A 14,334-nucleotide genomic window follows, 5' to 3' on the forward strand; every position below is an offset into this window, starting at 1 on the left:
TGGAGTTTAGTACTGAGCCAAGTTACGGAACATCGCCGTAATCTAATTTGATTGATTGATTGATTGATGGCCACACCGTGCGGCAGGCAGGATCTTAGTTCCCTGACCAGGGATTGAACCCGTGCCCCCCGTATTGGGAGTGCGTAGTCTTAACCACTGGACGCCAGGGAAGTCCCCACCATAATCTAATTTTAAAACATTTTCATTGCCCCGAAGAAACCTGGTACCCAGGCAGCGGCTCCCGCAGCCCCTGGCGGCCACCACCACGCTTTCCGTCCCCGTGGATTTGGCTGTGCTGGACGCTTCACACAAACGTCATCCAGCGTTTGCTCCTTTGAGTCTGGCGCCTTCCGCCTGTGCAGGGTTTGATTTGCATCTCCTTGAGGGCCGTTGATTTTGAGCATCTTCCCATGTGATGTTGGCCATTGTAAATCTTTGGAGAAAGTCTAGTCAAATATCCTTATTTGTCTTTTCATTATTGGTTGCGATGGCCTCTGTCTATCCCAGATACCGATCCCTCATTAGATGTGATGTGCGAGTATTTTCTAGGGCAACCCCGGGGACCTTTCACGCATCCTCAGGGGCCACGCAGGCAAAGCCTTGACGTCTAGTTCACCTGCATTTTGGTGGAACGTCTTGTGATTCCCCAGGAACGTGGAAATCTGTGGGGCCGGGTCTCACCCACCTTCCTGCCACCCTCGGGAGGGTGTCCGGCACAGTTTCTTGTGGCCGCCCGGGGTTCTGATGCAGGGGAGCTGCCTCCTGCCTGCCACCCCCAGGATCGGGCCGCTGGTCTCTAGCAGTTTCCCAGGACGTCGTGCCTGCAGCCCTTGTTCACACACAAACTGCTTAGTCTGCGGCCAAGGAAACCCTTCCTGCTGCCCCTCAGTCGAGCCCTCCGTGGGGTGCCCTTCTGCACCCCAAGTCTGTCTCGGAAGCCCCGTGGGCCTGCGGGCTGCGTGCCCTCTGAGCAGACAAGCAGCGGTGCCCTTCCAGCTCCTGGGAGGCTGGATGCTTCGTCTGTGGTCGACGTGGGGCCCAGGGAGGGGCGGGCGGCGCTTTGGGTTACCTCATCTTCCTTCTGCGTTAACCTGCCGGTGGCTGGATGCTTCGTCTGTGGTCGACGTGGGGCCCAGGGAGGGGCGGGCGGCGCTTTGGGTTACCTCATCTTCCTTCTGCGTTAACCTGCCGGTGGCTGGATGCTTCGTCTGTGGTCGACGTGGGGCCCAGGGAGGGGCGGGCGGCGCTTTGGGTTGCCTCATCTTCCTTCTGCGTTAACCTGCCGGAGGCTGGATGCTTCGTCTGTGGTCGACGTGGGGCCCAGGGAGGGGCGGGCAGCGCTTTGGGTTACCTCATCTTCTGCGTTAACCTGCCGGTGGCTGGATGCTTCGTCTGTGGTCGACGTGGGGCCCAGGGAGGGGCGGGCGGCGCTTTGGGTTGCCTCATCTTCCTTCTGCGTTAACCTGCCGGAGGCTGGATGCTTCGTCTGTGGTCGATGTGGGGCCCAGGGAGGGGCGGGAGGCACTTTGGGTTGCCTCATCTTCCTTCTGCGTTAACCTGCCGGTGGCTGGATGCTTCGTCTGTGGTCGACGTGGGGCCCAGGGAGGGGCGGGCGGCGCTTTGGGTTGCCTCATCTTCCTTCTGCGTTAACCTGCCGGAGGCTGGATGCTTCGTCTGTGGTCGACGTGGGGCCCAGGGAGGGGCGGGCGGCACTTTGGGTTGCCTCATCTTCCTTCTGCGTTAACCTGCCGGTGGCTGGATGCTTCGTCTGTGGTCGACGTGGGGCCCAGGGAGGGGCGGGCGGCGCTTTGGGTTGCCTCATCTTCCTTCTGCGTTAACCTGCCGGTGGCTGGATGCTTCGTCTGTGGTCGACGTGGGGCCCAGGGAGGGGCGGGCGGCGCTTTGGGTTGCCTCATCTTCCTTCTGCGTTAACCTGCTGGAGGCTGGATGCTTCGTCTGTGGTCGACGTGGGGCCCAGGGAGGGGCGGGCGGTGCTTTGGGTTGCCTCATCTTCCTTCTGCGTTAACCTGCCGGTGGCTGGATGCTTCGTCTGTGGTCGACGTGGGGCCCAGGGAGGGGCGGGCGGCGCTTTGGGTTGCCTCATCTTCCTTCTGCGTTAACCTGCCGGTGGCTGGATGCTTCGTCTGTGGTCGACGTGGGGCCCAGGGAGGGGCGGGCGGCGCTTTGGGTTGCCTCATCTTCCTTCTGCGTTAACCTGCCGGAGGCTGGATGCTTCGTCTGTGGTCAACGTGGGGCCCAGGGAGGGGCGGGCGGCGCTTTGGGTTGCCTCATCTTCCTTCTGCGTTAACCTGCCGGTGGCTGGATGCTTCGTCTGTGGTCGACGTGGGGCCCAGGGAGGGGCGGGCGGCGCTTTGGGTTGCCTCATCTTCCTTCTGCGTTAACCTGCCGGTGGCTGGATGCTTCGTCTGTGGTCGACGTGGGGCCCAGGGAGGGGCGGGCGGCGCTTTGGGTTGCCTCATCTTCCTTCTGCGTTAACCTGCCGGTGGCTGGATGCTTCGTCTGTGGTCGACGTGGGGCCCAGGGAGGGGCGGGCGGCGCTTTGGGTTGCCTCATCTTCCTTCTGTGTTAACCTGCCGGTGCTCCTCTGCGCTCAGCCCAAGGTGGGGAACTTTCCCTTTCATGTCCACAGAGCCCTGGGGGTGCAGCTGCCAACCTCAGGTGTACCTGCGACCTCAGGTGTACCCGGGGCCTAGGGTGTACCTGCAGTGTAAGGTGTACCCATGACCTTAGATGTACCCGGAGCCATAGGTGTACCGGGGGCCTCAGGTGTACCTGGGGCCTCAGGTGTACCCGGAGCCTTAGGGTGTACCCGGGGCCTCAGGTGTACCCCGGGGCCTCAGGTGTAGCCGGGACCTTAGGTGTACCTGCAAAGTCACCTTCCACAGGTGACACGTGTGGCACGTGGGGCACATGCAGGCTCTAAAGCCCTGTCCCTGCTCCAGGGGGGCCTGGAAGTGGCAGCCGAAGGCATCACAGCAGGGAGTGTGGGTTTCAGAGTCGAGGGGGCCGGTGTGGAGCAAAGGGGTGCAGAATGCTTAGGAGGTTCACCCTCCCCAGGTCACCCCGATCCTGTCCTGACTCAGCTCCTCCCCCGCCCCTGAGGAGAGGCTCGGGCAGCACAGGAACAATGGCCCCTCCCTGCCCCGCAGCTCTTAGTGTCTCCTGCGGCCCCCGGGCCTTCCTGAAGCTGGAGGAAAGCTGGCCTCGCAGGTTCAGGGCCTCTTTCCATCGGAGGTTCAGCCTCTGTGCCCTGACGGTGGTCTCTTCTCGCCTGTGTGTGTGTCGGATTGAACAGGGCAGAAAGTCTGCTGAGGTCCCTGCCCGGTTTAGGACACGCTGGTGGAGAGATGGGGAGTGGGTTTATTTCTGTTGGCAGTTTGTAGATTTACAACTAAGTAGCCGAAACAGCTCTGCCTTTGTAATTTGGACACGTTACCTGCCGTCCGTCTCAGCAGCAGGATGTAAACACCCCTGAAGTCCTGAGACTTGCGAGGAGAGTTGACGGTGTCTCTGGGGAAGGTGGGACTCATTTTCCTCTTGCACGTCCGGGCGGAGGACCAGCTCTGGGGCAGGGTTTGCCTGGCCGCTTCTTGCTGCTGTCGTCTGCAGGGGACCCGACAGCCCGCGCAGCTGCAGGGATGGAGCCCCGCCCCTGCGCTGTCACGCAGGGCTGAGTAGGACGAGGTTCATCCCCAAAGGAGCTGGTGTTGCGATGACGTGGCGAGTCCCTCGGAATATGTCGTGTTGGGTTTGTTTTCTGACCTCGTCCCACAGGCAGGTGTTGTACCCCGACCTGTACAGTTAGAACAGCGCTGAGCGGGCGAGCGGTATTTGAGGTGTTGAATGATTACGGTAAAGCCAGCCTGTGCCCAGGGTGTGAACTGGCCCTAATGAGCCTCCTTCTGCCGTGCCTCCCTGGGGACGGGGCTCCTGTGCCTGTGCCCGGCCGCCGCGGAGCCACTGTCTTCAGAGTTTAGGCGGAAGGTTTCCAGGATTTTCATGTTTGTGTTAAAGTTGGTGGCGCAGTGGTTGAGAGTCCGCCTGCCGATGCAGGGGACACGGGTTCGTGCCCCGGTCCGGGAGGATCCCACGTGCCGCGGAGCGACTGGGCCCGTGAGCCATGGCCGCTGAGCCTGCGTGTCCGGAGCCTGTGCTCCGCAACGGGAGAGGCCACAGCAGTGAGAGGCCCGCGTACCGCCAAAAAAAAAAAAAAAAAAGTGAAGGTTCCCTGAAGCCACAAAGGCTGGACACGGTGCTGGATGGGACGGGCTGGGCCCCGGAGCGTGGCCGTGTGTTTCCTTTCGTTGCCTCTGTTTGTTCTTGACAACGCTGAGCAAGGGGCCAGGGCCCCGTGCCGGGGCCGCCCGTCAGTGGGGGGAGGTCCAGGGCCCCGTGCCGGGGCCGCCCGTCAGTGGGGGGAGGTCCAGGGCCCCGTGCCGGGGCCGCCCGTCAGTGGGGGGAGGTCCAGGGCCCCGTGCCGGGGCCGCCCGTCAGTGGGGGGAGGTCCAGGGCCCCGTGCCGGGGCCGCCCGTCTGTGGGGGGGTCCAGGGCCCCATGCCGGGGCCGCCCGTCTGTGGGGGGGTCCAGGACCCCGTGCCGGGGCCGCCCGTCTGTGGGGGGAGGTCCAGGGCCCCGTGCCGGGGCCGCCCGTCTGTGGGGGGAGGTCCAGGGCCCCGTGCCGGGGCCGCCCGTCTGTGGGGGGAGGTCCAGGGCCCCGTGCCGGGGCCGCCCGTCTGTGGGGGGAGGTCCAGGGCCCCGTGCCGGGGCCGCCCGTCTGTGGGGGAAGGTCCAGGGCCCCGTGCCGGGGCCGCCCGTCTGTGGGGGGAGGTCCAGGGCCCCGTGCCGGGGCCGCCCGTCTGTAGGGGGAGGTCCAGGGCCCCGTGCCGGGGCCGCCCGTCTGTGGGGGGAGGTCCAGGGCCCCGTGCCGGGGCCGCCCGTCTGTGGGGGGAGGTCCAGGGCCCCGTGCCGGGGCCGCCCGTCTGTGGGGGGAGGTCCAGGGCCCCGTGCCGGGGCCGCCCGTCTGTGGGGGGAGGTCCAGGGCCCCGTGCCGGGGCCGCCCGTCTGTGGGGGGAGGTCCAGGGCCCCGTGCCGGGGCCGCCCGTCTGTGGGGGGAGGTCCAGGGCCCCGTGCCGGGGCCGCCCGTCTGTGGGGGGAGGTCCAGGGCCCCGTGCCGGGGCCGCCCGTCTGTGGGGGGAGGTCCAGGGCCCCGTGCCGGGGCCGCCCGTCTGTGGGGGGAGGTCCAGGGCCCCGTGCCGGGGCCGCCCGTCTGTGGGGGGAGGTCCAGGGCCCCGTGCCGGGGCCGCCCGTCTGTAGGGGGAGGTCCAGGGCCCCGTGCCGGGGCCGCCCGTCTGTGGGGGGAGGTCCAGGGCCCCGTGCCGGGGCCGCCCGTCTGTAGGGGGAGGTCCAGGGCCCCGTGCCGGGGCCGCCCGTCTGTGGGGGGAGGTCCAGGGCCCCGTGCCGGGGCCGCCCGTCTGTGGGGAGGTCCAGGGCCCCGTGCCGGGGCCGCTATGCGAGGCTTCATCTTAGTCTCTCGTCAGTAGCTATCATGTCTCAGGCACTGCAGTGCTGACCGCGTACAGTTGGTTGAGCGTCACTAGAAGGTTCTTCGGGTCGGAAGTGTTTCCTTAACGTCCGGTGCACAGCACTGTGAATAATGCAAAGATGAGTCAGACCCAGGTCTTCTTGGTTTCCAGGGAGGCTTATGGGTGAGCTGCTGCAGTGTGTGAACCGTCCTTCTGCTCCGAACTCATAGCTTTACTTTCTTCTTTCGTTAAAGACCTTTCCCAAAAGTTCTGGGATTGTCGTCTTTTTTTCTGAAGGCTTAGGGTTTTGCTGTCACTTTCTGGTTTTGAATGGACCCGCGCTGTGGCCTTTCCACCGCCCACCAGCTTTGAAGCCCCCCTCGACTCTTGCTGGGGGTGCCGGTGGCCGCTCAGACCGCTCCCCTGAAGAGCTGGGCGGGGGTTTGAGCACTTACCCCGTGAGGGCCCAGCGGGTGGGCAGGAGTGGGGGGCCCGGCCTTGCAGGGGCGCCCAGCCCTCCCCAGGGCCCAGCACAGACCTGCATCCAAGCCCGCCCCAAGGCCCGCTCTGACCGCTCTTCCCCCCGCAGTGTGCTGGGGAGGAAGACTGTGTGGACAGCCGGACCGTGTACGTGGGCCACCGCGAGCCCCCACCGGGAGCTGAGGCCTACATCCCGCACAGGTGCCCGGACAACAGAATCGTCTCCTCCAAGGTAAGCATCAGCCCGCGAGCTCGCCGCACGGCCCTCGGCGCGTGGGCTCAGCACCCCTCCGGTTGCCCCCCGAACACTGTTAAGACTTGACGTCACAGCACATTGTCTTCACGTCCCTCTTACCTGTGTCACGTTTAAGGATCAGATTTGAAGTCTAGGACGTTCAGGTCCTGCCGGCACCACGTATTAGCGGTCTGGCCGCGTGCCACCATCGAGCCGCCCCAGGCCAGGGTCTCCTGCAAAACAGAGACGACGCAGGTGCCCCGGTGCCACCAGCTTGCGAGCGTGCACGCTGGACGCGTGTCAGAGGCCATCAGTTAGGAGCGGTGACGCAAAGAGGAGGACGCGCGTGTCACCGTTTACGGGGGCTTTGACCGTCTCTTGGCCTGGAGGTGGGGTTGCAGGACCGTCTTCACACCTCAGATTAACCGGTAGCTGGGTCTTGAGGATGGGGTCGCTGACTCTGGAAAACAGCAAACGGTGGCTTTGCAGGCTGCGGAGAACTTTCCACACGCCTGGGTGTCCTGGACACCCAGACCCATGTCACAGACCTACGTAATTCACACATCAGTGTGCTGCGTGTCCAGATACCTGCGGTGGACCCGCTTAATTCTGTCATGAGTTATCAAGAGTGTCCCGTGCTTGTTACAAATACTTGACAACTGAGGTTTTCTAAAGCAGTTTTTTTTTTAATTTTTTTTTAGTAGAAGTACAGTTGATTTGCAATGTTGTGTTAATTTCTGCTGTACAGCAAAGTGGCTCAGTTACACATATATATACATTCTTTTCCATTATGGTTTATCCCGGGGTATTGAATAGAGTTCCCTGTGCTCTACACTAGGACCTTGTTGTTCATCCATTCTATATGTAAGAGTTTGCATCCGCTAACCCCAAACTCCCACTCCATCCCTCCCCCATCCCCCTTCCCCTTGGCAACCACAAGTCTGTTCTCTGTGTCTGTGAATCTGTTTCTGTTTCATAGATAGGTTCATTTGTGTAAGGCAGTTTTCTTAATGGAATTATTTTATTTTAAAACTGCAATGTAAAATAATAACTTTAATCTCCAGAAATACGGCATGGGTAAGTCAGTTGCTCATAAACAAAATCACAGCCAAACAATGTAGTTCGTGGTTGCCCAGACAACCTTTCATTGGTCAATGAAAGGAGAAATAAACAGGAGGACCTCATACCCAGAAATAGGTCTTTCCAGTAGTGACATTTATAAGTTAGACAGTCTCGAAGAGAGCTCACTGAAGATGCACTCTGTCAACCACTAGTGCCCCCAAAGGAACAAAATCTCAGACGTATTTCTTAGAAATCTGCTCGTGTGCAGTGCAGGCGCATCGAGGGATGGGGAAGTGCACTGAAGACACTCAGATACTGTGCACGTGTGAACTTGCAGGGACGACTTCGAGTCCCCACTCGACTAGGCCTCGAGTCCCCACGCTGCCCCGCGTCTAGTCTGGGCAGGACGTTTGACAAAGCCACCTCGACTGCTGAGTCACATCCCGCACAGCTGGCTTCTCCCCCAGGGACGAAGCTTGGGCCCTGCTGTCCCAGCCCCGCTTCCTCCCAGGGACCTGGAAGGTTCTGTGCAGCCGCTCAAAGGAAACTTCAGAAACTCAGGGATCGGAGCAGCAAAGCCCTTCTTGACGCATCCGGTGGACTAGAGCCCGGGGCTGCGGGGCACTGCGTTTGTTATGAAGCCCCGTCCACGCTCTGGGGGAGATAATCGAGAGCAGTGATTCCTAAATCCCACTTAGGACCCCTTGCTATGATTCAAGTTTCGAGCCAATTTATCGTTTTCAGGTTTTCCCTTCTAATATTCCCGCAGCCGGTGGCCAGCAAGACGTTGAGGGGCCCCGTGTCACCTCCCGGGGTCTGCAAGAGACGCTGCCTTGCCTGGGGTGGCTTCTTCCTATGTGCCCCGAGGCTCCTTGGGTTCTAACAGAGGAACCCACCTCCGGGGCGAGGGCGCTGTGAGGATGGGTTTCCATACACGTGCAGGTCCTGGGCGCCTTTTCAAAACTGTTTCTTTTCGGGAAAGTTCCTTCACCCCACGCCCTGACAGAATGAAGTCAGCATCTGCCCCCGGAGCCAGATCAGGCTGTCACACAGGAGGCGTGGGTTTTGGTGAAAAGGCAACACGTCTCAGCTCTGAGGAGAGAGGGCCCTCGCAGTATTAGTGGCTTAAAGTCAGTTCCGGGTAGATGATGGTGTGTCATTTCAAGAACAATTACAACGTAACCTCGGTTGCTAATTGATCTCAGTACAGAGGAGACCCTCAGACGAGGACCTAGAATCCAAGTCAGGAGCAGGGTGGACAGGCTGTGGACTTAGACCAGATGACGTGGACATCTGGACACAGGATCATTTTCATTTAAAAACAGCTCAGGATGTGGAAAATACAACTTAATTTGTAAAGTGTAAGTTTACAGGCAGGTTCAGAGAATATGTTTCTGGTGATGTATATATGTTTTCTTGGGAAGAGAACATTCGTTTCTACCTTAAAAGAAAAGATGGTCAACAAAGATTTCGTAAGTGCGCAGACGCACTTTAGTAATAAGTTTTATGACTTATTACTTAAGGAGCAGTAATACTACGACCAGCAGTAAAGTCGTAAGTTTGATTTTATTAAATCCAAGGTCATGAAAGCACTTAGCATGTGAAAAGTTACACGAGGGGTGAAAATGCTCATCTGGCCTGATCTGAAGAAGTGCTGTTATTGGTGATCAGTGAGTTCTGTTTCCTTTTGGGGCGGAGCCTGGTAGAAATGACCCCAGCACAACCCCTTGGCTTCTGACCTCACGCCGAGCCCCCAACCCAAGGCCTGCTCTAGCACCAGATCCTGGACTCAGGGACAGTGGGGCTTCATCAAGTTACAAAATTGTACCTTTGGGCACAAGACGCGTGTGGCTCCCATCTCTGCCCTCAGCATGCTATGGAATTAAATGTTCAGCTCAGGCTGTGCTGTCCCTCCACCCTGTACAGAAAGCTGAACTACTTGTGACCTTCCGGGTCGCCTTCCCTGGAGATCAGTGACCGTGCCCGGTGCGTTTTTAGGGCGCCGCGTGCGCACCTGTGCGGGATTCCCCCTCCAGGCACACAGTAGCCGCAGCCTCAGCGGTTTCCAGGTACTCTGGTTTCACTCTCCGGGGCTGGCGAAGCAGGGTGGCGCCAGGCTGTCCTTGTCTCCCCGTCTCCATGTGACTAAAGGTCGACCAGGCGGGACGGCTTCTCTGCGTCTGAGCCGCCCTCCCAGTGAGTACAGGACACCGGTGACTCTCACGGAAGGAAGAGAGTGGCCAAATCCAGCTCAGCGCTGACGACACACGACCCCCAGGGCAGATGCACACTTTGGGTATGAAGTCTTTCATGGCGTGAAAGAAACACAAGGCTAGTAATTGTCCCGTGGATTCAATGCTCCTCAAGTTGTCTGGTGGGAAAGAGATGCTCCGCCGACCTCAGACTCCTTAGCTCCCTCATGGCCAAAAAAACCCCTTTGTTCCATGCTTGTGGCTCAATATCAAGGATTCCAGTATTAAGTTCTACTCTGCTGATCCTGGGACTTGACAGATGTAGGTCAGAGTGTTGCATTGTACATTGTGATACAAAGTGTTACATTATATTGTGGCCCAAGTGTCTAAGCAAATATTTAGATCTTTAGAATTTAGCAGAGATCAAAAATGTGCAATTGGAGGACTTCCCTGGTGGCACAGTGGATAAGACTCCATGCTCCCAATGCAGGGGCCTGGGTTCGATCCCTAGTCAGGGAACTAGATCCCACACGCATGTCGCAACTAAAGATTCGCACGCCACAACTAAAGATTCGCACGCCACAACTAAGGAGCCAGGCAAGCCGCAAGTAAGGAGCCCGCTTGCCACAACTAAGACCTGGTGCAACCACATAAATAAGCAAATAAATAAATATTTTTAAAAATGTGGTAATGGAATATTTTATAAATGTACAATTGGCACACCATTATCCAATTGCCAACCCTTACATGTGTAATAAAATGCTCGTTTTATCCATACAGTACTGATGTATCAGTGCAGTCATGAATGTTTCAACTGTCTCATTGGGTTTTCACTCTTCTTACCATACATCATCAGGGATTTTGACCATATTACTAATAATCAGCAGTAATAACTTATGACAGTCATTTATTCTGTAAAATATGGAGATCACAAAACATAATGTCTGAGCTGCAGCATGGGCCTCCTGCACCTGATAGGAATAAAGTCATCATTTAAGTGGCTTTAAATTAAGTGGCTTTAAAGGTGCCTGTGGGTCTAGATGCGGAGAGATAACCAAGGTGCTTACCGGTCCAGATGAGAGAGATGGCTTGCAGAGCAGGCTCTCCCCCTTCAGGGGGCGTTCTTCGTTAAAAGGCAAAACTGTCAAATGGAATTTTAAAAACAGTGTCCAAGTGTTTACTGTAGGTTAATGACATACGGGACATTGTTGTTTTCAACACAAAGGTTAGGGAAGGTCTCCTTCTGGGGCAAAAACGAGACATTTGGCGAGTAAGTGGCCTGACTACCCTCCCTGTGTGCCTCTCCAGCCCCCTAGGTAAGGGGGAGGGGCTGGCCCAGGACACCTCCTCAGTGCAGGAACCGTAGCCAAGCTGGGTTAAGACCACCTGAAAATGGTGACTTGTTTCACGTTCTGTCCCCTCATAGCCACGCTGTAACAAAACAGAGAGCTTACCAAAAATTACAATCAAAGGAGAATGCTAACCATGTGTGTTTTGAGTTAACAATCAGAGGTTTACATTTTACCAGAGACATTTTAATAGTAAAACTATTCTTAAGCTACTTTGCCTTACCTTGAATTGTTGGAATTAGGTAGTTGACATATGCTCCTCTTGGAGCACATGTTCTGTGTTAGCGGTTGTTTTTACAGTCAACAAGTTGATAACATGTCTACAAACACTCTCAGTTTTGTATCTAAAGCTAGACATTTTGTACTTTGAAATTCAGGACAGCTTATCACGTGGTAGAGTAATACCACACAACGTAAAATGGGATCAAAATGACTCCTTTCTGTTTTTCTTTTACACAGTACACGTTCTGGAACTTCATACCCAAGAACTTATTTGAACAATTCAGAAGAATAGCCAACTTTTATTTTCTTATCATATTTCTGGTGCAGGTAAGTCTGGTCATCTTTTTCTGTCACCTCAAGTGTAAATATAAGTAAGTGGCATTTATTCTCAGGTGACTGGTTTGCTCCTCAGAAGGAGGAAGCACTCAATGCCCCTTTATCTGCAGCTACTTCACTTGTTTTCTTCAAGGACTAGCATGTTGGGTCAGAGAGACCTGTTCACTAAAACATAGGCGTGAGCGCTGTGCCTGTGAACTGGTCCTGGCCACTTTCCATCCTCGTTCCCCAGTACTGACGGGAGAGCAGGATCTTCCTAATCTTTAGGGGGGATTCTCCTAAAAAAAAAAAACATTAAGAGAAAGAGAGTTAAAAAAAAGAGAGTGAAAGCCACAGTGAGGTATGGATTAGGGAACAGGTCAGATGTGCTTTAAGAACAGCAAGCTAACGTGTCTCAATCATACAAAATACCGTTGAAGGACTTTTAAAATTTCCCCGACAGTAATTTATGCAACTAATGTAATTAAAGTGTGGCACCAGAAGCAGAGGGGTGAATTGAAATAAAACGTGCACTGGAGTCAGCTGGTGTCTTTGCCACTGCTGACGTGGCTTCCTAAGCACAGCCCGTAATCAAGGAGAACTGCCCTCAGTTTTATAGTAAAAATTCGTATCTAATTTATCTCCAGGGGCGGGATGAAGTGGGGTAATAGTAAAGCGAGTTAAAACGAGTCAAAGCAGACGTCGGCAGGTGTTGCAGGGCCAGCCAGTCCGTGCAAAGCCCCTAAGAAGTGTTTCTGAAAATGACTCAGCGGCTCTCTTCTCACTGCAGCTGATTATTGATACGCCCACGAGTCCAGTGACGAGCGGCCTGCCGCTGTTCTTCGTCATCACTGTCACAGCTATCAAGCAGGTGAGCCTTCCAGGCAGAAAGGACGAAGGTCCTACAGAATCTCTGCTATAGGACATCGCCTTTCATCCAAAGCAGAGTTCCCCGCCTTGTTTCAGCTGGTTCGTAGGAAACTTAGCTGACTTCTAGAAATTCACTTTTGTGACTGGTTTAGATAGAGTCTTGAGTCAAGAGATGCTTGAGTTAAAAGAAGAGAGATTGTGTAATTTAGTGCTAGTTTGTCGCCCCGAGAGTTTGAAGAGGACACGGTTGTTCTCACGTGGAATCACCCGGAGACAGCACCTGAGTTGCCTCGCCCGCCGTGTCCCCGGCTGCCCGAACCCCGAGGACCTGCTCGTGCAGAGGGTCTGGGGTGCGGCTCCATGAGTAGAACAGCCCGGCGACCCCTGACTCGCTCCATGTGGATTGCGCTGTTCTTTGCAACCCTGATAGATAAAGCCGGTGACTAACAGGAAGGACAGGTCGTCTGTTAGTCCCACCATCCACTCAGCCAGATTTAATGCTCAACCATCACCTCTGCTTAGTTCCAGAAAATTCCCGACATCTTGAAAGAATCCCCCGTACCCGTGAGCGTCACTCGCCACCCCCCTCCGCAGCTCCTGGCAGCCACCAGCCTACTTCCTGTTGCTATAAGTTGCCTATTGGGGACATTTCCCATTAACAGAACCATACAGGAGTGATCTTTTGTGTCTGGCTTATTTCACCGAGCGTGTTTTCAGGGTTTATCCACGTTGTAGCCTGTGTCAGCGCTTCATCCACAGATGAATAATATTCCATCATGTGGACAGACAGACCACACTTTGTTTATCCGTCATCCACGGATGGACATTTGGGGTGCTTCTACTTTTTTTTTTTTTAATGTGGCTTTATTTATTTATTTGCTTACTTCTTGCCACATGGCGTGGCTTGTGGAATCTTAGTTCCCCGACCGGGGGTCGAACCCAGAGAAAGCACAGAGTCCTAACCACTGGATCGCCAGGGCATTCCCGGGATGCTTCTACTTTTTGTCTGTTATGCAGAACACCGTTATGAACATTCACGTGTAAGCTTTGTGTGGACATAGGTTTTCATTTCTCCTGGGTACATACAAAGGAATCGAGTTGCGCTAATGTTGTAAAGAACTGCCAAAGTATTTTCCAAAGTGACTGCCCCATTTTACGCTCCAACCAGCCGTGCGTGAGGTTTCAGTTTCCCACATTCCTGCTAAGGCTTGTTGTCCATCCTTTTTATTACACTTACCCCAGCGGGTGTGGGGTGGTATCCCACTGTGGCTTTGATTTTACGTTTCCTTGGTAACTAATGATGCTGAGCATCTTTGCATGAGCTGATTGACCTTTTGTAAATCTTCTTTAGAGAAATAGCTTCAGGTCATTGGCCTGTTTTTAAACTGCGTTGTCTTTTTCTCCATGAGTCGTGAAAATTCTTTATATTTTGTAGATACAAGTCCCTTATCTGCTGCAGACTTTTTTTTTTAGTGATTTATTTATTTACTTATTCATTTGTTTTGGCTGCGCCGGGTCTTAGTTGCGGCATGCGGGATCTTTTAGTTGCGGCATGCAAACTCTTAGTTGCGGCATGCATGCGGGATCTAGTTCCCCGACTAGGGATGGAACCCTAGCCCCCTGCATTGGGAGCGCAGAGTCTTGCCCACTGGACCACCAGGGAAGTAAGTCCCTGCTGCAAACTTTTGAACAGGATGACATTTGCATTTGAAATAATTTACAGAAAGGTAGCATCTAGTTAAATTCTTGATGGTCACATTGTTGCTGACAAAGCCGTGCTTTCTGTGTTAGTTTCTAAATAAAAAATTAAGAAACTGAACACACATGTCACATGAGACATGGTTCAAGTGACAGTGGGTGACAGTGGGAATGAGGTGACGCATGGCGGAGTGATTGACTCCAGGCCGAGAAAACATGAAGAACGGAGTCTCGAGGTGACCTTTGTGAGTGTAAGGGCGGTGCCTGTATCTCTCCCAGCCAGTCTTCAGTGTGAACGTCTGGGCTGGTCTGTGTTTAATACAGAACCGTGAGAAGCATCTACGGATTCCTTTGTGATAACTTGGGTT

General features: G+C 55.4%; 1 protein-coding gene across 1 annotated transcript in view; it reads left to right on the forward strand.

Moving 5' to 3' along the window:
- Window positions 1–14,334, forward strand: part of ATP11A (ATPase phospholipid transporting 11A) — a 116,183-nt gene that overhangs the window by 51,891 nt on the left and 49,958 nt on the right. The window contains exons 2-4 of the mRNA XM_082859231.1: window positions 6,133–6,255; window positions 11,321–11,410; window positions 12,189–12,269. Coding sequence (XP_082715357.1) covers window positions 6,133–6,255; window positions 11,321–11,410; window positions 12,189–12,269 — 294 coding nt within the window. The remainder of the gene's footprint in view (window positions 1–6,132; window positions 6,256–11,320; window positions 11,411–12,188; window positions 12,270–14,334) is intronic.

The sequence above is a fragment of the Leucopleurus acutus genome (assembly GCF_964270905.1).
Source record: "Leucopleurus acutus genome assembly, chromosome: 18".
NCBI lineage: Eukaryota > Metazoa > Chordata > Mammalia > Artiodactyla > Delphinidae > Leucopleurus > Leucopleurus acutus.